The 26,386-nt window shown below is 35.1% G+C and overlaps 2 protein-coding genes and 1 pseudogene across 3 annotated transcripts in view; 2 read left to right on the top strand and 1 right to left on the bottom strand.

The window, feature by feature from the left end:
* The window catches only part of LOC148957063 (E3 ubiquitin-protein ligase NRDP1-like), a 26,200-nt gene extending 2,799 nt beyond the window's left edge, over nt 1–23,401 (bottom strand). Inside the window, exons 1-5 of the mRNA XM_089097896.1 lie at nt 23,289–23,401; nt 20,622–20,894; nt 17,209–17,351; nt 14,916–15,204; nt 412–531 (exon numbers count right to left, since the gene is read on the bottom strand). Coding sequence (XP_088954022.1) covers nt 412–531; nt 14,916–15,204; nt 17,209–17,351; nt 20,622–20,711 — 642 coding nt within the window. The 5' untranslated portion in view covers nt 20,712–20,894; nt 23,289–23,401. The remainder of the gene's footprint in view (nt 1–411; nt 532–14,915; nt 15,205–17,208; nt 17,352–20,621; nt 20,895–23,288) is intronic.
* LOC148957060 (signal recognition particle receptor subunit alpha homolog) overlaps nt 1–26,386 on the top strand; it is a 394,596-nt pseudogene that overhangs the window by 308,124 nt on the left and 60,086 nt on the right. The window lies entirely within an intron of this gene.
* Nucleotides 22,873–26,386, top strand: part of LOC148957062 (uncharacterized) — a 24,564-nt gene continuing 21,050 nt past the window's right edge. The window contains exon 1 of the mRNA XM_089097886.1: nt 22,873–22,897. Within this exon, the coding sequence (XP_088954012.1) occupies nt 22,873–22,897 (25 nt within the window). The remainder of the gene's footprint in view (nt 22,898–26,386) is intronic.

Raw genomic sequence — 26,386 nt, 5'->3', positions numbered from 1 at the left:
ATACCGAAGGGAGATATCTTAATTCTCTGAACTTTTTTGTTAGATCAATATGTTGATGAGCAAAACAAAATATGCTCTTATTTAACCATCTCTATTCAAGCAAATATCTACACTTCAGTGCAATTGGAAAATTCAAACTTCCATAATATATATGACTGTAATTCAAACTTCCACAATATATATGACTGTTGCTATCGGCTGCAGTTATTCAATATTAGAGTAACCAGGAATAATGAGAAAGCTCTTCAGAGCTTTTGGTTAGAAGAGCAATCTTAGGGGTTATTATCTTCGAAATTGTGTTTATAGGCTTGGGTTGCAATTTACATGTGTGAATTTTGAATGCGGGATTTTTGAGGAAGAAACGGTTGAGAATTTAGAAAGATGGCTTGCATATTCAAGGAATAAAATTACCTCTAACATCCAATACTCAGGTATTAGTATAATAAAGAGATAATTTGGGTTCATTGCAATTGAACCCGTAACAGTCTCAACTTTTGTTGACCATCTGCTATCTGTAGTAAATACCATACTCTGGAAACATAAAAAATATTTATTAGCTGCTTATTCAGTAATATTCGTTCACGAGTGTTCACAATTTATATATAGTCTCAAATTTTGTTAACCATCTGCTAATACCCTGGAAACATAAAAATATTTATTAGCTGCTTATTCAGTAATATTCGTTCACGAGTGTTCACAATTTAACTAATTATTTGATTTTTTCAAATTAAATAATGCTATACATAAATAAATAAATATATATATATATATATATATATATATATATATATATATATATATATATATATATATATATATATATACATATATATATATATATATGTATATATATATAATCTTCAAAATTGCCAATTAGAGCGCATCAAAAATGAAAAAAAAGAGCTAAGATACACATGGTTAGAAGAACAGAGGTGTCGTAATCTTCATTACCAACAACGTGTTGCACAAAACCAAGTACATACGTACAAAGATGCCATAAACTCACTAAATATAACATATAAATCTTTGGGATCTTTCAAAATTGCTTGTATTCACTATGGAGCCCTCCATTTTCCAGAGGAACGAATAGCAAACAAAGGTAATTCCTTTGGAGATCGCTGCTTGCATGGTCGAGTTGCAATGTCCCCACATCAATTTCAAAAAGAATTGGTTTACCTTTTTAAGGACGTCACTAGCTGTCTGAAGAGTTTCATAAATCCATTCAAAACTTGAACTCGTGTTTTGCTCTAGCTACATTCAACGTAAGCGATGATCGAGCCATAAATAGTCGGAATATATTTACGTTTAAGTACCTGGACAAATTTATCACAAAATCAATTTGGCGGCACATCCGTCACAAACTACTGAAGGTGAAATTGAGCCACCTTCACATGGCCAAATGTACTTTTTAGACCCCAATGAAACTGTTGAGGAGCGCCTCGCATATACTTTAAATTATGGGATCTCTCATAATCTAATGAATCTATTGGAAGAAATATTGAGACATTCAAACGGCTATGCCAAAGGTTACAAAAAAAAATGCGAGAAGTGGAGGATGAAGCAAATCAACTTGCTGCTTCGTTGGGACACCGGCCTCATATGTGCAGCTCATTTTTACTTTGCCAGATGATGTGATTATAGACAGGTTAACCCTCCTGAATGTAATGAAATATGCGCTGTGCTTACTCTTAATGCTGACCATAGTTTTCCACCAAATAAAATGACTATAAAACAACGTGGCAAAATCTTGTCATTTAAAAAAATACCGACCATCGTGTGCAGCCCATAACCTACTCAATATTCTATCGAGGTGGAACTTCAGGATGGCCAAGGGGAATGCTACTTCAAACACCGTAAGTAAGTCGTCCACAAATAACACGGCTTGAATTAGCAAGGAATCGTATCGCTTTTCGACCTGAACATGCAAAAAGCCTTTCTGTGCAAGCTATAACACCCGATATGTGTAGGATTGGTTTTAATGCTTTGCATTTTGGTGAAAGACTTTTCCAGCAATACATTGTTGATACCGTTATTTGTGTTGAGCGTGATCGTAATGATTGGATAAAATTTAACCAGAAAACTACTATGGGTGAAAACTACGTAGGTGTTAAACGACTTCTTAAAGACTTAGCCTCGAAAAAGGATGCATTTGTTGGTGAAAAAGTTATAGTGCCGTCATTATTCATCGGATCAACACGCTACTTTACTGAACATTTTGAAGACGCCTTGACTATTTTTTGTCACCTTGGACCCCCAACTTTCTTTATAACTGTGACTTGCAATCCGATTGACCTGAATTTAAAGAAGCAGCATGTATTAAACTTGATGATAACTCTTATAGAAGAGTCCCCCCAAGATCGTCCCGATGTCATTACTCGAATTGCTAAACTGAAATTTGACGAAATAATCAATGATATTGATAAGGATCAAATATTTGGAAAGGTGGCAGCATATGTGCATACGATTGAATTTCAAAAACGTGAACTACCACATATGCATTTGTTAATTATCATGAGTACTCAGGATTGAACCCATGATCCAGTTAAAACTGATAATCTACTTTCAGCTGAAATCCTAAACTCCAATTACTCGTTATTATAACAATTAGTCTTAAAGTGGATGACTCATAATCCGTGTGGGAATCTAATTCCAAATGCAAATTATGATTAATAAAAATGGAAGATTCCAGTACCGCTTCGGTTTTTCATAGCAGTACAATTCAGTCACATCCCTAGCGGATGCTGAAAAACCGAAGAATCGACGTCGTTGTGATCCCAAATTAGACGAAATGAATAGAGAAGAAATTTCACATGATCGTGCTGTTTATCGAAAAGATTATAATAATCGCCGAATTACTCGTGACAATCGTCATGTCTCCATATATGACTCTCTTATGCTGAAAGAATACCAATGTCATAAATGTCGAATATGTAGGAAATATAGGTCCAGTAAAGTATCTATATAAATTCATCTACAAGGGACATGATTGTGCTTCAATAAAGATTGTCGAAAATATACCTTGTATAGTTTACAATGAAGAAGAAACCTATGTAGAAGGACGCTGCATTACACCTACTGAAGCATACTGGTAACTATTTAGTTACGATATCCAGAAAAATAGCTATGTCGTTTAACGTTTAAATGTTCATTTGCAAGGACATTATCAAATGTAAAATATCAGCAAAACCCAAGGAGACTTGGTAGATATTGGACAACAAGGCCCAATATTGGAAGCGTATTTTCAACACAACAAGGCACTAAAACAAATGAAAAAGAAGGAATTTCTTATTATTGGAAAATGCCTGAACTCTATAGATGGAATGGCAATACCAGTGCATGGGAAGAAAGAATTCGTCGATTACGTGTCACCCGACGAATTCACAAAGTAAATTTTCCGGCTTTTCCTGAGTGCTTCTATTTACGAGTACTTTTTATCATGTGAAAAATGCAACAAGTTTTGAAGACCTTAAAACAGTTGATAACGTTGTATATTCCACATACAAAAAAGCAAGCCTGAGTCATGGCCTTTAATTCAACGATAAACAGCGGTTCGACGCCCTAAAAGAATTGACACTGTCCAAAATGCCTTTGTAATGCGAATACTCTTCACAGAGATTCTTGTTTTTGGTAATCCTACAGATCCAAAAGCTCTTTGGGAAATATTAAAAAAACAGTTGGCAGAGGATTTCAGTTTGCATGCAAGACGAAATAATTTACCTAAAGATCTTGCAGTAAAGCGTGCTTATCATATTATTGCATCGAAGTTAAATACGATGGCAAGAGAAGGTCGAAATTTTAGTTTTTGGGTGGAACGATACGGCATGGGCAACATTGAGAACCATGAAAATGACCAAACCTTGGAATTTCCAAATTCTAGTGAGTCAGCTGTTACAGGAGATAGCATGTATCGGCTTCTGCAAGGAAAACAGCTGACCATTGTTGACAATATTTTAAAGGCTCTCAATGATCCTAATTATTTTAGGAATTTTTTTTTTCATAGATGGACCAGGTGGCCTATACATGAATTTTTTTCATAGATGGACCTTGTATGGCTTAAACAAGAATAGCAGCAACTTTATTGTCATTTGGAGTAACAACAACAAGACCTTTGACTTGAAAGTTCCAGTTTCCTCAGATTGTTGTTTCCTGTTTCCTGTATAAGACCTGGTTCAAGCAGAGGTTTAGAATTTAAGTAGATGATTTCCTACTTGACAAAGCACCCATGCTTCCCAAGTATGGCTTACAAAATGTAGATCAGTTGTTGCGGTCCAGTGCAAACCCAAACTTACCATTTGGGGAAAAGTTTTAGCCGCTGGAGGTGATTTCTAACGGTATTTACCAGTTCAATTCCAAAGCAACTACCTTGAAATAATGGATTTATCAATAAAAAAAAGTCATCTTTGGAAGAATTTCAAACATGTCTCCTTTAAAAAAAAAATGCGGGGCCGTCCTGAACAGGAAGCATTTGTAAAGTACATCCTCGAACTCTGAAATAGAAACCTTCGAAAAAATGAACTTAATTGAACGGAATTACAGAAAGATATAATTTCCAGTGGCAATATAATTCAGGATGTATTGAGAGAATATTTTTCTAAACAAAGTTTCGATTTAATGAAGGATCGATCTATTTTAGCTTCAATCAACAAAGAAATTATTAAAATAAATGTGAAAAATGTCGATCGGCTTCCACGAGAATGCAAATCGGATAAAAGCTACGATTCTGTAAAAGATAAAGAAATAGGAGGAATTGAATTTACTCAAGAATTCCTTAATTCAATTGATACTGCAGATTTACCACCACATGACTTAATAATTAAGAAAAATACGACAGTTATGCTTTTGTGTAACTTAGATATTTCAGAAGGGATGTGTAATGTAGCTCGTCTTATAGTTACTGAATTATGTTTCAACATAATGAAGGTAAATTTAATTACTGGGAGAAAATTCCCAAGGCCAGAACAAAATTTACACTTTACTGAAAAAATATAAATGTTTTTACTTTTATAACTTTAATAAATCAAATAATATTAACATTTTGATTACTAAATATCAGTATATGTATAATAAACTGACAATGTACATTCATTTGTATTTTTTCAGTTAAATGCAAATATTGTTCTGGCCTTGGGAAGGCATAGGGGTTTTGCGCCCAACCTATGTTAATTTCTGCTCGTTTTGAGTTTGACTCGGTTAATTATTGTAATTTCCGTTCGTTTTGGGTTTCATTGATGTATCGATGCTGATTTATGGTAGTTTCACGCTTGGTTGATTATTTGATTTTATTTTTGCTCACATTTTGTTTAATGGAGTTCTTTACTTTTCTTTGAAAAACTTATTTTGTGGAAAATATTTTTTAAATTGATTTCTGTTCGTTTTATATTGACATAGTCTTTTCAGGGAAAAAGAAAATAATACTTTAAATCTTTTTGTTTTTTAAGACTTTATAGTTTGGCCTGCTGTTTGTATGCTGGGGAAAAATTTTTAGCAATATTTAACATCGTACACCCTTTTAAAAATCTGGACAGTAATAGTACTGTTTTATTTAGTTTCATACCTCCTCTAGTTGACCTGAAATGGAAAACTTGATACCATTCGCAAAAAATCTGTTTACTTTCTTTGATAGCTTGGATACACTTACGCTATCTTGATTTGGTTAAATTTTAAGATCAGAAATGAGAGGGTTGGCGCGGGAGGGTGGGCGTGGGAGGGAGATTAGTTGCCGTCAAATCACTTTCGACTATTAAAAAGGGCATCAGCCCTTTCTATTTTCAATCGAATGAGCCCTTTTCGAAGTTCACACGACAACTCCTTCGATACAAAGTGCCCTGGTCTAAACAACAACAACAACAAAAAATAATAAATTATACCCACATCGATCTTTACTATAAAAATGTCGAGCCTTCCAATCACTTTTGACTATTAATTGGGCACTAGGCCTTTCGATTTCCAATCGAGTGAGTCCTTTTGGAAACTACAACGCTTTCTATAAACAACTTATATGCCCCCAGGGCATAAATTACAACCCTTATCCTAAAGTCTGTTAGGGTGGTTGTCATCTTCTAAGACCGAATTTCCAAGAATTTCAACTAGGTTAAACATATGGGCAAGAGAGGGGCGTTAGTCGCCTTCCAATCACGTTCGACTTTTAAAAGTGGCACAAGCCACTCCAATTTCCAATTGAATGAGTGCTTTTCGAAGTTTCTAGGACAACTTCTTCGATAGGAAGTGCCCGCCTCTAAAAGAAAAAAATAATAAATAATAATTGTGCCAACATCGTTCTTATATGGCCCCGGGTATAACTTAAAACCCTTTCCCTGAAGGTTGTGGGGGAGTGTCTTCCCCTTTACTTAGTCCCCGTTTCATGTCTCGTTCTCGAGTGTCCCCGTTCTTTACTTAGGTATCGCGATCGTGCTGCCTATGATTTATGCAACAACTTTCAATATAAGCCTTATATGCCCCCAGGGTATAACTTACAACCCTTGCACCGAGGGCTCTGAGGGGGTTATCATCCTAAAAGACCTAATATCCAGAAAGTTCAACTACGTTGAACAAAATGGATATCTCAAAATTTTGATTATATGTTTCGGAAAATGGTGGGCTTGAGAGGGGCGTTTGTCGCTCTCCTATCACTTTTAACTATTAAAAAGGCAATAGCCCTTTCAATTTCCAATTGAATGAGCCCTTTTGAAGTTTCTATGACAAAACTATCAATAACAACTTTATATGCCCCAGGGCATAACTTACAACCCTTGCCCTGAAGGCTGTGGGGGGAGGGGTTGTCCTGCTTAAAGACTTAATTTAAAAAACTTTCAACTACGTTGAATAAAATGGCTATCACAAAATTTTGATTTTATGTGTTTCGAGAAATGATGGGCGTGGGAGGGAGGTTAGTTGCCCTCAAATCACTTTTGAGTATGAAAAAGGGTACTATCTTTTTGAATTTCAAATTGAATGATCCCTTTTTCAAGGTTCTACGACAAAGATTTCAATAAAAACATTATATACCCCAGGGCATAACTTATAATCCTTGCCCTGAGGGTTGTGGGGGAGTGTCCTTCTCAAAAATATATTTTCTATCTGGAAATCAACTACGCTGAACAAAATGGCTATCTCCAAATTTTTTTTGGATGTGTTTGGGGGAATGGTGGGCCCGGGGGGCTAGTTGCCCTCCAATCAAATTCGACTATTAAAAACGGCAATAGCCCTTTGAATTTCCAATCGAAAGAGCTTTTTTTGAAGCTTCTACGACAACACTTTCTTTAAAAACCTTATATGCCCCCAAGGCATAACTTAAAACCCTTGCCCTGAGTTGCCCTCCAATCACTTTCGACTAATTAAAAGGGCACTAGAACTCTCAATTTCCAATTGAATGAGCCCCCTAAGTTTCTACGACGACCCCTTCCATATGAATCGCCCAGCTCTAAAGGAAAAAATAATAAACAGTACATTGTGCCAATATCGTTCTTATATGCCCTCAGGGCATAACTTAGAACCCTTGCCCTGAGGGTTGTGGGGGAGTGACCTCAAAAACATATTCTCTATCAGGAAATCAACTACGCTGAATAGAAAGGCTATCTCAAAATTTTGATTGGATGTGTTTGGGGAAATGATAGGCGTGGGGGGGGATTAGTTGCCCTCCAATCACTGTCAACTATTAAAAAGGGCACTAACCCTTTGAATTTCAAATCAAATGAGCCTTTTTTGAAGTTTCTACGACAACGCCTTCTATAAAAACCTTATGTGCCCCCAGGGTATAAATTAAAACCCTTGCCCTGACGGCTTTGGAGGAGTGTCCTCCTCAAAAACTTATTTTCTATCTGGAAGTGAACTACGCTGAGGAAAATGGCTATCTCAAAATTTTGATTAGATGCATTTGGGGGAATGATGGGCGTGCGGGGGGGGGGCGAGTTGCCCTCTCATCACTTTTGACTATTAAAAAGGGTACTAGCCCTTCGAATTTCCAATCAATTGAGCCTGTTTTGAAGTTTTTACGACAACACCTTCTATAAAAACCCTATATGCCCCCAGGGCATAGCTTAACACCCTTGCCCTGAGGGTTGTGGGGGAGTGTCCTCCTCAAAAAAAGATATTCTATCTGGAAATCAAATACATTGAACAAAATAGCTATCTCAAATTTTTATTGAATGTCTTTGGGGGAATGATGGGCGTGGGGGGGGGGGGGCTAGAGGCCCAGCCATCACTTTCGACAATTAAAAAGGGTACTAGTCCTTCGAAATTCCAATAAAATAAGCTTGTTTTTGTGAAGTTTATATGAAAACACCTTCTTTAAAAACCTGATATGCCCCCAGGGCATAACTTAAAACCCTTGCCCTGAGGGTTGTAGGGGAGTATCCTCCTCAAAAACATATTTTCTATGTGGAAATCAACTACGCTCAAACAAAATAGCTATCTCAAAATTGCTATTGGATGTGCTTGGGAAAATTATGGATGTGAGGAGGGGGGGGGGGCTAGTTTCCCTCCAATCACTTTCGACTATTAAAAAGAGCACTATCCCTTTGAATTTACAATCGAATGAGCCTGTTTTGAAGTTTCTACGATATAGCCTTCTATAAATTCCTTATATGCCCCCAGGGCATAACTTAAAACCCTTACCCTGAGGTTTGTGGGGGAGTGTCCCCCTCAACAACCATATTTTCTCTGTGGAAATCAACTACGCTGAACAAAATGGCTATCTCGAAATTTTGATTGGATGTGTCTGGGGGAATGATAGGCGTGAGGGGGGGGGGGCTTGTTGCCCTCCAATCACTTTCGGCTATCAAAAAGGGCACTAGCCACTCCAATATCCAATCTAATGACCCCTTTTAGAAGTTTCTACGACAACTCCTTCAATAAGAAGTGCTCGGCTGAAAAAAAAAAAAAACAAAGAAAAAAAAACACATTGTGCCCACATCGTTCTTTACCTAAGAGCATTATACATAACCAGAATAGAAATAAATTTTGGTTGTATTTATGTATGACAACCAAAACTAGACCTTCAAATTGACAATGATTGTTTAAAAAAACATCCTTTTATCAATAATTGATAACTGAAATTTGGAAACATTTTTTTTTCTCTAATAGGCTTAAAGGGGCTTTGCAACTTGTGTGAAGACCGACAGAAAAATAATAATACTACAAAATAAATGATAATATATAGATAAAATAAAATCAATAGTAGTAACAAATAAATAATAATTGATAATAGGGTTAGTTATAATGGTTCCGGACAAATCAGGCTATCCAGCACATGCGTTTCCTTTTTTCTGGCACAAAATCCTATCCGGCATGGTTATTCCACGACATATTCAAATACAGGGGGTTCCAGACATACTGCATTGGAGCGTAGGATGGTTGTGGACACAATGCATTGAGATATAGGGTATTTCTCACCAAATTGTATGGGAAGATAGCCGAGTCCTCGCGGCATTGAGAAGACTATTTATCAGACCCTTTTTCTTGTATGTAAACATATGGGTTCTATTAACCAGATTCTAAGTCCCATGCAACGATTTCTAAGACATTATTTCACGCTGGGAGGTATCCCTTATTTATTTTCTTGACGTGAATATCAGTTTTCCTATCATTTTTTCTTGCCAAGCGTCTTTTTTCAGGTATACAAGACTAGATGATAATATTTTCTTTTTTCACTGACACATTATTTGCTCTGAAAGGGCCTTGGGCTTCGATACGATCCCTCAGACGTTTGAGGGGTAACGCTCCGGGAGGGCCATTGCCTTCGTAAAGGTCCCATCCTTTGCCAGGTGCTTTGAGGAAATAGCTCCGGGACGGCCCCGTCCCCTAAATCTTATTTTCATTTTTATCTTTTTCAAAAATTTTATGTTCAGTATTGAGTATACGGACGTTAACCCTACTAGAGTTTGAGCATTTTAACGTCTTTTGAGTGTTTTTCGATAAAACACCTTTTTCATTTTTTTTTATTATTGATAAACCAGGAATTTTAGTTCGCAATCCCGCCGCTAGGGGATTCGTGGTGCTAGTGTCGCTATACTGCGGGAAAGTTTAGTTCGCAATCCCACCACCAGGGATTCATATCGCTAGTGTCACTATAGTACCCGATTTTTTAGTTCCCAACCCTATGGCAAGGGATTCATATCGCTAGTGTCAATATAATAGGTGCTTAATATAACAGGCTGAAAAAAATAAAACAGGTATTTCCTTCAAAAGCCCAGTTTAACCCCTTATTAGCTGGCTGAGACCAGGACCCCTTCCCGGAACACGTCCTCTCCTCGGAATGGGAGGGCGCATGACCGAACTCCAGCCCCTCCCCGGAATGGAGGGGGTGCAGACCGAACTCCATCACCCGTAGGACAGAAACCCCCCGAACTGGATCCAAATGCAGCGGGTGAAGGGGTTAAAACTGGCTTTTGAAGGAAATATCTGTTTCATTTTTTTAGTATAATTAATTCTACTTTTTTTTACATTTTACTTTAACGAAATTTGGTCATTAGAAATTTAACATTTTTGTATGATGAATTGAAATTTGTTAACGATTTTATTATATTTTTTACTTTAGTCAAAATTAACGTTTTTATGTATACATGCGTCTCATTTAAAAAAATAAATAAATATAGATTTATAAAAAGTATTGATTCATGTTCATTTTTAAGGAATCGAGGTTCATTTTTCCGAAAAAGAAAGGGGGGTGAATATAGGAAGTCTGTTTAAAATGGGCAACCTTGAGGATTGCATCGGCTCCTATAGCTACGAAATCCATTTGTGGACTTCCGTAATTCATTGCTGGAAATCAAAGTAAAAGTTCCTGGGGTGCGAGCCCCGAAAATGCCAATCCTCTCTTATTTCTTCAAAAAGGTCCCCCATCGAGTTGTCAAAGTCCAGGGACCTCCTTCGAGATCAAATTTCAGATTTTGTCTTTATTCACTCTCCTTACTCTCTATTTACCATGGTGCTCAAGTGATCCCTAAATTCTTCCTCGCTAGGTTTAGGGGCCAGACAATAAACACATACGATTTACCATCTTTTCCATGTGTCAAAAGTCTAGTCGAAAATGCTATGAAACAAATTTCAAATATAACGTAAATTTTTTTTTCTCAAAGAAGGGGTATTTGCCCCCCGAGAATGATGTCTTTGGGGTGAGGAGCACAGATCTTACTTGTCTTTCATTAATCTATTGTACTTTTAGACAAAAGTTCAAGAAATGCTCCTAGTGACAAGAAATCTATCGACACTGGCGATACTAATCCCTAGGGATACGGTTGGGAACTAAAAAAATTCTCTCTGTATATCGACTTAGCGATGTGGTTCGGAACTAAAAATTCGGGTATTTAAGCGAAATTAGCGATATGAAACCCTAGCGGCAGGATTACGAGCTCAAATTTCCTGCAGTATAGCGACACTAGCGCCACAAATCCCTTAGCGGCGAGATATCGAACTAACATTCCTTAAATTTTTCTCTGGGAGGTATTTGGAAATAAAACTGAAAACGATGTACGGGGAGTCCCTGGAAGATGTTTAGAAATTGCAGACTTGCGACTGTATGCGCAAAAACTAATTTTGGAGGAACGAAAATATGATACCCCCCTATTAAAATTAAAAGTTGTCACAGTAGATTTGATCGATTATGATATCTCGTAGAGAGGGTCGGAAAGTAAAAAATTATGTGTGAAAGAAGAAATTATTAGCGTCTAGCCTAAGATGCATGAAAAATTGGCACTAAGCAACAAAATACAACAAAAACTATACTATATCACGAAGGGTAAAAACTCCCTAAAATGTGATAAAAAGGCTAAGCCTCATGCTCTGTTCGGTCCATTGAACGTCCCAAAATTCGAGACAACACTACTCCAAGTGTAATGACCCCCTCCTAGCCATGTAACACCTGGCTGATAGCACTCCCAAGTACTGTGCCACTCTGCACTCGAAGGTGAATTCATTCATGTGCTGGTTTCATTGAACCGCGAAAAAATAATAAAAAAAACAAAATAAGTCTAAAAATACGGAAAATAATCAATTAAAACCCAAATAATCTTTTAAGGTTAGTTCCACAAGACAAACTCCCAAAATCTGCATATACTAGAACGGGGCCAAGAGGGGGATACAGACAATTTCCCTTTAAAATTACCAAATCTTAAAATATGGAAAAAATATGTCAATTCTAGTATATTTAGAGGCTTCTCGAGCGATCCGCGTAGAAAAATCCGTACTAGAAATGGTCTTGTGTATTTTATGCAATTAACAAAGAAAATCCCCCGAAAGGTCAACAACCCTGAGAATTATGAAAGCTAATCCAATACATAGAAAGGAAAAAATATTAGAGTCTAGTCTAAGAAAAAAAAATTACGCGTAGCATGTAAATACGACAAGAAAGCTACAATATACCGCTAAAGATAAAAACCCTTAAAATGGGACGAACAGGTAATAAGGTTCATGGCAAAAATTCCGATAAGAAAGCTGCACTGCATCACAAAAGGCAAAAACCCCTAAAATAAAACGGAAAGCAATACCCCCTTTAAACTGAGAGAATAGCAATTATACAAAAACAATCTTTAAATGTAGGAAAATATTGATTTAAAAATCAACAAAAAAAAATCCTCCTGCTTACAAGTACTATGTGGTCTTGAAGTATATTTTGAAACTCTTGCGTATCAGAAAACAAACTTTGGAAAACCGGTAATTTGATGCACCTCGCCCCTCATTAAACTTATTTGGAAATTAATGGTGTTATCAGGGATGGAGAAAGTCAATAATATTCTTGGCAATAAAATGAATAAGGGATACCTCCTAACGTACAATAAAGTCGCAGAAATAATTGCGTGTGGCTTAGAATCAGGTTGATGAAACCTATATATTTACATTCTAGAAAAAGGGCGTGAGAAATAGTCTACATAATGTCATGAGGACTCTTTTATCTTCCCATACAATATGGTGAGAAATACCCTATCTCTCAAACCATTGTGTCCGGATCCGTCCTATGCTCTGATGCAGTGTGTCCGGATCCCCTCCACCCCCCCCCTTTATTCGATTTGTCGTGGAAAGACCATGCTGGATAGTATTTGGGGCCAGGAAAAGAGGAATCGCACGTGCCGGACAGCCTGATGTGTCCAGACCCATTATAACTATTGAACACAGTTCTGGCTATGCACATTCATCTCTTTTTTGAAGAAACCAAAACTCGTTTTTAAAATTAACTGGGCATACAATTACTTAAACAAACTAACTGTTAGAAAAGAGACATTAAACCAAGCTTTTTAATAAAAATTATAAAAAAATGGATAAAAATTCATGTATATTGAAGGGCGTCTACAAGACAGCGTCAGAAATACTTTAGCCAATAGAATTTTGTGATTAAAATCCTCCTCAATTTTGACAGTTTTTTTTGATTATGTTCAACATTTGATTCTTAATATTCCATATAACAATAATGATTTTGTAATTTATTGGACAAAACTCAAGGTGATTAAACATTATGACAGAACATTCATTTTTTTCCAAAAGCTGAAGAGCTCAAAAATCTAAAAGCGCTTTTACAGTTGAACAATAAAACAATATAAGCAATTAAAACCGAAGAAGATTTTATTTCCAAAATATATTTTCCAAAAAAGTTCTCCAGAGAAAATTAAGGGCAATATTAAAGCCTATAACTAGCGGACATAAAGCCATACAATAAGTCAAAATTAAAAGGAATAGAAATAACTATAAATGAAAAATAAAATTTAAAACGAATAGAACGTAAAATAGATAAACACATACAAACTTAATAAATCTTGAAAGTACATATGAAACATAATGTTAAGAGAAAAAAGAAGAATTGGATCAAACAGAAATTACTACAAATAAAAGTATGTTCATTGCCCTTTTAATCTTTTTTTTTGCTCCATTTGTTGTTTTAAACCTTTTTTGAATGACAGATTGGGGCTATATGGGTCCATTTCAATAACCTTAATACATACTTAATAATAGAACAATGATTGGACACCAACTATTATTTTAATTAAGAAAAAAAAACAAACAAAAAAAAACCTTTGTGTTTTTCTTGCTCCCTTAAATCTAACATAACCTAGAAAACAGCTTTGCTGGTTCCCAAACTTATTAGATCGGAATTAAACGTAGCCTAACTGCACCCAAAAAATTTGAAATTGCTATCGAACAACAGCTGTCGAACAACATTAGGTTTAAAACTTGAGGAACAACATTAGGTGAAGCCCTTGTATCTACCCCACCAAATCGTCATGGCTGTGCACTTTTTCTTAATATGTCGCGCATGTTCTGTGTTACATCAATATTAGCTACGTTAGTTAAAAGCATGTTATATTTGCTACAATATTCAAGAGCAGCACATCAAAAGCAGCAGAGATGAACTTGATTTAATAAGACATATTTATAGAAAGGGACAAACTATAAGATTTTTTTCAGTTTTTTTTTGTAGAAATCAATATTCTCCTTGTTCTGTCAAATAAAACTAAGTCACATTCTATGAGAGATTTTCTAACTTGGCGTGTTGATTTCTCATCTAAACACTAGTCCTGCATTAAGGACGGCAGGAATATTCCCCGAAATCTTTAACAGAAAATGTTTTATATTTTGAATCTTTTTCGAAAACCCTTCTGTCCCTTGTAGCCCACTCCTGTAGTGTCCACTCCTACTAACTTTAAAATCAGTCCTTGCGCACATATGTAGAATATATTTACGAGATGTCGTTATTCACTTATAATTTATTCTTTTTCTTCTTGCACTCAATGTAAACTAATTTTATTGCAATTCTTGAATTGGTTTTGTTTGATAACGGTGTGGTTGTCCTCTTTACTAAACCAGAGAATCCGAGATTCTTGGTTCATTATATTCAAGCAAGTTTTATTCATTAGACAAAACTTTGAAAACAACTGGAAGTGCAAAAGTTTCTCCCTCTAGATTCTACCCAATGAGCAATAAAGAATCACCTGATTTACCCTCTGATTTGCTTTAAGTAAGTCCAATTCTGACTCCAACTTTGAAATTTTTTCTTCATTTCCTTTTTGAATAATTACCATCGATTCTAATTCAATCTTCAACCTTTGTACACAGTTGTGATTTACTAATTCCTCAAAAGGTATAGAAAATCCACATCCCGATTGGCAGGTAACAAGTCTTTTAGGGTCAAAATTACATTCTAGAAGATGTGCTGAAAGTTTTTCCAATGTCACAATAGCAGGACATCCAAGCGTCTGGTTGGTACAGGTCAAGGTTAACCTAGGTAAAAAAAAAGTTTGTTAAAATTTGAATGATATTACTCCGGATAGCTTAGTTTAACTAGTCTAGAGCAATATCAACATTTTCTAGCTTTGAGAGCCATCTATGACTGTTGGGATGATTTAAAATCTCCCCTCAAGGGTTAGTTTTAACAGTTTTGACTTGATCAAGCCAATATATTTTCCTTGTTATTCAAGCCAAGGGACGGTAAGTTTCCTATACATGAATTTTGGACAGGGCGGTTCTAACAGTGTACTTTTTGTTTCGATTTGACCATATTTTTAGGAATTATGGGCTATTGTATTTTTCACTAAGGGACGTGATCGTCTCTGACTAGGTTACTAACTACTGCTGCAACTCTGATGACAGGTGGAACCAAGGGTCAGGGTTAATTTGCAGTTTATCAGTAAAAATACCGTCACACTCATCAAAGTAATCACCATTACCAACCAAAATTTACATATGGAATATTGGGAGAATTTTTAGTGCTAAAAGTAAGGTACACCAAATGTGAGTCATTAATAATTTATTTTTTACCTCCTATCCATTTTAAAATTGCATACCATCTCAACTCACTATGCAAAAACAAAGATTTCCCTAAAGTGGTACAGTAATGATAAATGTCATATAGGTTCATTCCAATAGTAAAAGTTTACTGCAGAAACGATTTTTAGAAAATTTTTCAAGAGCTTGAATCCCCTCAAGAAGGTGGCAGATCAAATAGAAAAGTGTATTATTGGAGTCCCCATAATCAAAAACCTTAACACTGGGTTTTGAGCCCATAGCCTCATAGAAAGTAGTTTTTTGTTTTTTTTGCATGGCTAGCAGTGATGGTTTTTGTTTTTCCTTCTCTTATTTTCATCAGGGCAAGCAGGCTACCACAGTATCATGAGGAGATCTTGAATGGTGCACTTAAAGTCATTGATCATATCTGCATTCTTTTCTGTAAGTTCTTCTTGATAATACCGTTGTAAAGTGCCAAACCCCACTAAAAATCATCTTTTTGGTTCCATTTCTGGAGTTGAAAGGCTGGGAATTAGAATAAGGCTACCCCCATAAACACAATGATTGAAAAACACTTGTCTAGAAGTCAACAGTACCCGATCTTATAAACCTCCCCTCCAAACCCCATTAATAGGCAATAACTACAAAAAAGGTTTTGAAGAAAACTGCCAAATGAAAAAAAAAAAATTACAAAAATATGATCCAGGAATAAAAAACAACAAGTATACCACACCCTAATCACCATAGTGAAAAACTCCTTTTCTGGAGGTTAAGAATGCCCTCTATTGTATATCATCGCTCAAAGTACCATCATCCTTGAACATTCATGATGTTGATAACTATTTAGCATGCACACTAAATTATCAATAAGAGACTGCAGTTTGTTCTTTAAATGCTGTAATTTACAGGCTGCTGTAAAAAAAACAGCTCAGGATTGCAAGTCCTTTACTTGCTTTTAACCTAAACATAAGCGATATTTTTTTATTCCTGGATCAAATTTAATTTTTTTTTTCATTTGGCAGTTTTCTTCAAAACTTTTTTCTGTTGATTTTGCCTACTAAGGGGGTTTGGAGGGAAGGATTACAAAAAGGAGTATTGTTGACCTCCAGACAAGATCTTTTCAATCATACTTTTTTATGGTGGGACACTTATTGCAATTCCTAGCCTTTCAACTCCAGAAATAGAACCAAAGAGTACGTCTTTAGTGACACACTTCCTAGCCTTTTTAGTGACGGCATTTTGCAATGATAATATCAAGAAAAACTTAGAAAAAAGCATGTAGATACGATCAATGGCTTTAAGTGAGCCATTCAACATCTTCCTATGAGATTGTGGTTGTGAGCGTGCAAAACCCAGAGTTTGAGTTTTTGACATTGGGGATTCCAATACTGTTCTTTTGATGCTGGTGGTTACAAGGAAAAAAAAATTAATAAAATCCATCCTGTCCATGATCTCTTATAAATTAGTTTGTGTAGATTTGCAATATATTGAAATAAATACCTAGAAAGAATATTCCTCACGATCCTTGGAGCAGGCTTCAGAGCATCAATGCTTAAATTGGCTCTGTCTATAGGACAAGTCTGGTTTGATGTTAGCCACTCAGTAATGCAACTATTACAAAACGCATGTTCACATATTGGAGCCTTGAATATAAAGATATTAATTATACAGAGGCATATGAAGACACATTCAAAATAAAAATTAAATAAATAGAATACCCCCGTAACAAAACATAAACTACATAAAAATACATACTGAAACATAGTGGGGTACATTTGTCTGGTGAAACTCCACTTTGTTATTACAAGGAGAAAAGTAGCGAAAAGATGATAAACTAACTATGAAGGTTTTTAGATGATGAAGAGATTAGTTATGCCGGTTTAATTTGTGGGAGGCTATGAGCTTGACTACTGAGGCTTAGCTACTTGTAAATAAAGCAAGAAGGTTCATTAACCACGATAAAAGTTCTATAGACTGGCTAAATGTTATAAAAAAGGATTTAATCGAAATTGAAACTTTTTGGGTGGGAATAGAGACAGAAAAGTTGAATAGATTGGGATACAGTAAAAGATTGTGCAGCTGTATTGGGCCTAGGACAGCTTGGTACTGCAGCGAGTTATTAAGTAGTGATATTTTGTCATGGCATTATAATGTCATTATTATGTTTCCCTCCTATTTAAATTAATAATTTTATTCTTCTCATTTATTGAATTATGTTATTTAACCTTACTTCCATATGTACCCATTGACATTGTTCTTTGTGCTATTGACATATTATTGCCCTAATTTATAATTCAGAGTAAATGCTGGACCTGTTCTACTTGGCGCCATTTATGGGTCTTTAAAAAGAGTCCCTGTATTGCTGGGCCAGTTTCACACCCACATCACGGAGGTAATTTTCCAAACAGTTCTAATTCACAATACTTGCTTATAGTACTTATTTTCCACGTAACCATTTTGTAACATTAATTTTTGTAAACCATTTTGTTTGTATTAATCACAGCATAAATATTATATACGAACAGTGGCGAAATGTCCTATACTCTCCATAAAAGATTGTTGAAACAAACCAATCTAGATCTTTCTTAATGACTCCACCTCTGCGCGCACGCCCAATGACAAATGTTATTGCATTATGATGGGAATAATCTGATCGAAGGTCAAATAGCAATTGAAAATGTTACTGTGACGTATTGGTAACCTTCCCAGTGAGCATGCTATGATGTGTGTCATTTTTGGAGAAACTATATATATATATATATATATATATATATATATATATATATATATATATATATATATATATATATATATTGTGAAATGAATCATATCTAGCCTATTATTACATGGCATCAGATGTGGGATCAATGGACTAGAATTTTACCAGTATACTCAGATTGTCTGAGAATCCTCTATTTGTAAAAACTTAAAAGGTTTAATATACAAATTTATTAGCCTGGGTTGGAAAAAGAGATAGAAATTTGTTCCATTCGAAATTTCTAATATAGCAAGGTGTAAAATTAGTGTCAAATTTTTATAATTTTCAAACATTTACATTCACAAAGTAAAAATGTATATAATGGATTTAGAAGGGTTTACTCCATGTCCAAGTTTGAGGCATTTTGTGCAATGTCACTGAGGATGCTCATAGCTTATCTCATTTAATTTCAAAACCAAGTTTAACAACCAAAAGGTCATGAGCAAATTTTCATTTGTCAGGAAATTCCTTAACAATGCTGTAAATAAGAAATGAGAAAAAACAGATCTAGGAGAGCACCTTGAGGTGCTTCATTGGGAATAGGAGAGAACTGGAATATCTATTCAGATATTTAACCACTCATGATTGGTAATAAGGAGGTAACACTTTTCACAAGGGAAGAATTATAATTAAACTCATGAACAATTTTACAATATTACTAGACTCAATAAGTCCAGACTTGAAAAACAATTGCGGGGAAGTCACTGTTTCAGTTTTGAGGCTATTCCAGTTCTTGACAATATGCTCAGAGAAGAATTATTGACTCTCTTGAACATTGACAGGGCATTTTTACAGCTTTTGCAAGTAACCTTTTTGTTTGGTGTTGACTTATATGTTTGGTAAAGGTGGTTAATTAGTTGTGTATTATACTTGCTGGCCATCATGATGTCTCCAAAACAAAAGTTGGCAGCTGCAAGCATTCAGTTCTTTTATTTCTCTTTTTGTTTCTATTAGACTCCATAGTTTTTTACTTTGAAGATTATTTTTCTTTATTTCTGCTCATTTTTGGTTTTATGAAGCTTTACTTTACTTTAAAAACATATTTTGTAGATAAAGTTTTTTTAATTGATTTTGACAAAAAAAACCTTACGTGAATGTTGTTAAGAACTTTTTAAAGGCTATGTTGTTGAAAGATTCAAGGGCCCCTGGCCTCCATCTGCCATATAAGTCCCTTATAGAGAGGGTATTACGAGAGCGCTACCATCTCTCATTCTGGCCAAGCTGCTCATCAGCCGCTAAAACGTATCCAAAGTTGATTATCATAGGCAGTGCTGTAGGACTGCCTAAGTATAAAGTGATGTGGGCACAATATATCATTTAGTATTAATATTATTATTTTTTTTTTTTTAGACCTGGACACTTCGAATACAAAGAGTTGTACTTCGAAATGGGCTTATTTGATTGAAAAGGCTGGTACCCTTTTTAATAATCAAAGGTGACTGGAGGGCAACCAGACCCCCTCCCATTCCCATGATTTTCCCAAACACATCCAATCAAAATTTTGAGATTGCCATTTTGTTCAATGTAGGTGAAAGTTCCAGAAATTAAGTCTTTGAGGTTGACAACCCCCCCCCCCTCAAATCCTTCAGGGCAATACAGTGTAAAGGGATGGACAGATGTAGCTGATTTTGTGTCGATTTATCAAATTGTTGCCGATTTGCAGAGAAAATGGCTTTGATTTGAGTTTGAAAAATTTGCTAGTTTTTGGCACTGATTTATAAAAAGGATCGTCTGATGTCATTGTACTCAAAAGAAAAAAAATCTCAAATGTTTACTTATTTTCAGCGAAAAATTCAAAAGAACTGAATAATAATAATAATAATTAATTATTTAACTATAAAATAATTTTATAATCAAATGAAAAAACAATTTTGAAGTTGATTATTTTTTTAGTGAAAAGAAAATTTTAAATAAAAAATAAAAATTATAATAATAAAAGAACTAAATAATAAGTTAAGATAAACTAAGGTGCAATTGACAACATGTAGTTCATTAATGAACTCCATGATATTTAGTTTTGAGATCTTAAGCAAAGGGAATTGTTTTTGTGCTGCTATTGTTTGCCAACTGATCTGCTGAAATTGATGCCTGAAAAAACTACGCATGTTGGACCTTAATAGGCAATACAGCTGCCAGTTCCATACAATGCACAAACCTGAATAGGATCTTCTAAAACAAATGAACAGATCGGACAAAGGAGATCTCCATCAATGTCCCCACAAAATCTTGCAACATCAATTCCCATTTCAAATGATTAAGCTTCTAGGAAATGATAAGATGAAATTCAGACGCCTTTTGAATACGTGGTTACTCTGGTCCCTTCTATATTCTTCTGGTCTGTACTTGCTAAGCTTGGTTGTTGTGGATATCTTAAGCTTCTTTCCACCCCTTTCTTTATATATCAAAATTGACTGCTTTAGTAGTTGGCCTGTAAAGCAAAAATAATTATTATTTGATTCGTTCTTTATTCTCCACTTTATCTTTTTTAGAGCTATTTAATACATTTTGTTTTGTTTTGAACTGCTCAACAAAGAAATCAAAAGAAAATACAGCATTTCTTGGTCTGTGGGAGGTACTATGACTTGAGCTGTCTTTTCCCAACAAAATAAGACCTATTGGTAAAGAGGTACCATTACAACTCTTCCTGCTTCCTCTAGCTCTTTTCTATACAAAGTAAAAATGCTATTAATATTTTGTATCACATATGAAAATGAATTTACTCTGTATCCCTGCCAATATTACACTAATCTACCCACCATTGCTCTTTCAACCAGCATTACAGTTTCACTATTTATTAACACACCCAATTAAAAGAAATTCAACCCAAGTTAAAATATTAATAATTCCATCTCTAATGAACACTCATTTGATCCATCCTGATGCAAACAATCTGAATACCAAGCAACATGCTGGTTTTTAAAAGGGCTTATCAGCAATAAATAACGACGAAAATCACACTAACCTTTCTTCACTAAAATAGCAACAGTTAAAACATAGGGATTTTACCTAAGACCATGGAGTTGTTTAAACCTTAAGAGTATTTCGGCTCTATATCTAAGAGCCACCCTTAGTAAGCTATGTATAAAAATAAAATAAAATCTCTTAAACTAAAACTGAAAAATCAAAACAGCCCCAGAACTATTACTTCAACAAAGTTCATCCATGACATTGTTCAAACAGGTATAAGGGTCCAATAGGTCAATCACACTATGTATGTGTTATTGTGGACTATCGGGGTGAATCGGCAATATTCCAATAACGTCTTAGTGTATTAATTGGGATGTTCTAGGACTAAGATAAGTAACACCATGAATACCTGGTCTCTTTGATAGGTTTTCAAAACAGACAAGGTTGTCAAGAGATCCAAACCAAATATCTTAGGTCTGGGAATGGGTATAAGGCAGAAGCATTCAACTCAAGCTTAAACTGTTGCTTAAGGTATTATGTGCGTGATGTTAGGCAAAAATATGTTTTAGCTACATCTCAAGAGTAACTGTGGGCATCAAGTTAAAACTGTCAGGGCTTTTACTATTACTGTTTCTTCTTACTCAACAACTAAATAAGAAGAGTGTAAGTAGATCTAGGTTTTCAAAATAGAATAAATAAAATGTTTAAGGGATATTGTAGGGTATTAAGTTTTGTTTTTCCTGCAACTTGTATCTTGGTTTAGTACATTTTCAAAATGTTCTGCCCATGTAAATACCTATTGGAATTTTGACAGAACATTATACCTCAATTTCTAGTTTCTTTTTCTCTGGTTTTTGTTTTGAAAATGCAATTCCTTTTACTTGAGTGGAATTTTAAGCCATATTGATGGATTTTTTCTAAAATTAGGAAATGTATTGTGCAGATCTTTGAAACATAATAAATTGGGATTGAGCAGTTGTGAAGCTAAAATGCTTTTCTTGTAGGCTACTTCATTTAATTTACAGTGTACCTTAGAGGGAGGAGTGGAAGTATGTAGTTCAAAATAACTTCCTGGAACATACTTTAGTTGGCAGATCTATCCTTAGAAGTTTCACCTTCCTATACTAAACCATTTCCATGGTAGCAAAAATTAGCTTGTCTAGAATTTTAACCTCGAGGCAATTTACAGGGAAACCAGTTTAAAAAAGAGTGATGCTAACAGAGGTAGGCTACATACACCATATCTAGAATAAAAAAAGGGTATCATCTTTGAGTGTCCATAGGCTTCAAATTGAATTTCTGACAAAAACAATTGGAAAGAGCATAAATAAGGTAGCAATTGGTATGTTAACCTAAGGCTATTAGTAAGTCATTTGTTTGATGGCAGATGGCAGTGATGGTGTTTAGGCTAAGATCCCTATATATAATAATTGAAATAAGTTAAATAGGATTATTATGCATATTAGGAAGTAAGAATTGTTTTCTTAACATGTCTCCTTATGACTAGTACTGGTCCCAAATTTGGTAAATTTTTGGCAGTTCATATTATTGACTTAGGAATAAAGTGAACATACCACTCAATGCCTTTTTTATGCTCTTTATGAATATAATGATTGTTTCTATTGGAAATTCAAATTTTCCCACCCGCACCCCCCTTGTGTGCAAATATATGCCCTTAAATTGTAACCTCACAAATAAGTGATCAACACTAGTTAAGTTATTGAAAAGTTGTTAAAAACATATAACTAGTTTATAAATAAGTTGTTCAAGAGTAACATAGGTACTTATGCATTATATGCTACACAGCGCTATAGACTGTAAAAACAAACCAGACATTGAGACCCATCAAATGGGTATTTGCTATCTAAATTATCCATAGGCTTCAAATTTTTCCCTGGTGTTTCACTTTATTTACCTGATTTTTGATGTTAGAAAATTTTTATTTTCTATTCCCAAGGGACTTGTCCTTTGTCTGCTAATAAACAGCTGTTTGTTTGTTTCTTCTTCTTCTTCTATTTAACAGCAGGCGGGCTTTTCAGTACCACTATTTAGCCCTTTTCCTTTGGCTTCACTCTGTGGGCTACAGAGCTACTGGCTTGATTGCCTCATATTTATTAGATATATTCAGATATCTTTCAGCAGATCTTTTGACTCTAGGAGTTCAAATATAAGATGATAGATGTCGATTTCTATGCTTTGTGTGCAGGTATAGTTGGCTAGGCTCTTGGCTGATAGTTGGATTTTGTGGTGTTTGAAGTGTTTTAACAGTTTACAAAGCAAGGTATGTTGTGCAGACGTCAGCATATTATATTCAAATAGGCAATGGTCAATTGTTTCATTATTCATATTACAATGCCTGCAAAGAGTAGACAGGGGAATTGAACCACTTGAATTAGAAAGCTTATATGAGAATGCAAGGAAATTTAGTCCATTTGTTCCAGAACGAATTCTATGATAAATTTTAGAAAGATACTTATTGGGAAAGGGGGAAAGGATAGGATTAATCTTATTAAAATTAATATCTGATAGCCTCCATCGGTAAATATCTCTAATTGGGATTGGTCTCCCACTTGGCTGGTCAATATTTATAGCATTTTTTGCTATTTCATCAACCTGATGATTACCACTTATGCGAGAGTGGCTAGGAATGTACTGAAAGTAAGTATTTATTCCACTTGAAGCAAGATTATCAATAATACTGTGACAATGATAAGTGTCAATGTTCAACCTATATTGAGGAGCTGAGGCCAGCGACTCAAGGCTTGATAAAGAGTCGGAATAGATGATAATATTATTTGAATTTTCAATCAAAGGTTGGTTTTGCTTAAGGTGGTCTAATGCCATGATTATGGCATTTAACTCAGCAGACATTATAGATAAATTATTAAATAATCTCTTGCACATTGCTATTTTCAGGCGAGGAAGGAAAACACCACTTGCGACCTTATCATTCATTTTTGACCCATCAACAAATATTTGGAAGTGATTTTTATAAGTAATTGTATTAAGTTCAGCAAATTTATTCTGGACAAAAGCAATAGGGGTTAAATCTTTATTCCATTTTGAAAATTCAGTATTTATTATGGGAAATGACCAATTCCATGGAGGGGATTGGGGGAAAGTAGGTGCAATAGACTTTGCTGGTACAGGGACCTTCTTTTGAATATTGGCATACTCTTCTGCAATACCTCTATACATGGCTGGATTTCTTAACCAATTATGTAATGTGTGTGAGCTATTTGATTCAATTTTTGTAAGATGTTTTATCAAGAGAAAGCTACGTCTCTCCCTTATTGTTGTTAATCCACTGTCCATTAGCAGAAACTTGGTGCTTGTGGGTTTCCTAAGACCAAATATAAGACGTATTATATCATTTTGTGTTGTTTCATTTTTTTGTATCTGGGTCTTTGCACATGCACCATAGACAATGAGCCCATAGTCAACATGGGCTCTTATATGTGAGTTATAAAACTGGAGTAAGGTTTTCTCCTTACAACCCCAGGGTGTGGAAAGATGTCTTTTCAGTATATTTGCTTTTCTATAACATTTTTTTATTGTGTTTGAAATGTGGAGGTGGAAATTAAGTTTTTGGTCAAGCATGAGACCTAGGTAATTAATATTATTATCTTCTGGAATAGTTGTTTTATTTAGAGTTAGTTTTGCATTAACATGGTTTCGCTTCCGGTGAAATTGGATTATTTTTGACTTGGTGGGTGCAATGGGTAAATCTGAATGTTGAGAGAATTTTTCAAACTGGAAAAGTGACTTTTGCAGATTTGACTGTGCTATCTGAAAGGTGTTGCCAGATGACCATAGCACCAGATCATCAGCATATTGTAGATTCGTGTGGGGTAGGTTCATGTCCCAGAGATATAGGGCAAAAAGGAGGCGACTGAGGACTGCTCCCTGTTAGTCAGTGCTGATTTCGGGCTGGCTTTGCGCAGCACTTCCACTCTTGTCAACTTTCCAGTCCCCTCTTAAAAACCCGCTAAAACACAAATAGTGCTTACTGTATAAAATGGGAATTCGTCCCACAGAATACTTTCTTCTCTTTTTTTCTGAGCAATCTTTGTTCATAGCATGAAAAAGGAACAGAAAAAGGAAGGAGGAAAAACCTTTGTTTTTTTTCTTTTGAGAAAACAGAAATAAAGGACAGCAATACTCGTCTATATTGAGAGTTTTTCATCCCGTTTTTCCATAAAATTGACTATCTGGATTATTACAGTGCTTTCATGTGCTTAAAACTATTCTTTTCTCCGAAAATGCTGAAGAGAATGCCACGAACATATATCGTCGCTATGATGACCTTATGATAAACACAACTAATAGTGGTTCAGACACTAACTTTTTAAAATAATTTATTTGGCAAAAACTAGTGGAAAACAATAAGACAGCTATATCATCTAATCTGTTTATCACAACCTGAATACAATAAGTTTCACGAGAACTCTCGCCACTACCAGTAAATTATTCTTTGCAATGTCTCCAGGGGCTAGGGCATAGGAACAGTCAACTAGCATTTTAAGTATCAATATGAAAGCACCTTTATAATTAAAAAACGAGCATCTAGAGTATCAGTGTAAGCACATTTACAATAAAAAATTAGTGGGAATGGAATAACTAAAATGAGGAAGCGTGTCCAAATTCAATTTATGTAATCATGTGACATAAATTTCAGTAAGAAAAAAAAGTGAAACTAGATTCTGATTTTGCTAATGATTGCATAGGCTTGAAGATAATGGAAGTTTTGGTATTAATTTTTTTTTAGTATGATGGTCATGTATGAATATTTATTTGTCCATGGCCAATAGTTCAAAGAAAAAATATGAACAGAAATGTAAGAGCGCATTTTTGCGTCACTGGCCCAGTCACTGAAGAGGTCACTAAATATTCTTGTGGGACACCAGTGAGCTCAGTGGATGTTTTTGCGTTGCCGAGTGATTGTGTGATGTCATCAGTGAGCTTTGCAGTCACCTGGCTTCAAGATCTCCAGTCACGGAAATTGCTGAAAAG

Source organism: Artemia sp. Qi Xiang Cuo, chromosome 1, assembly GCF_049724085.1.
Source record: "Artemia sp. Qi Xiang Cuo chromosome 1, ASM4972408v1, whole genome shotgun sequence".
Classification (NCBI taxonomy): Eukaryota; Metazoa; Arthropoda; class Branchiopoda; order Anostraca; family Artemiidae; genus Artemia; species Artemia sp. Qi Xiang Cuo.
The sequence above is the reverse complement of the archived record's forward strand: the minus strand, read 5'-3'. Positions and strand labels throughout refer to the sequence as shown.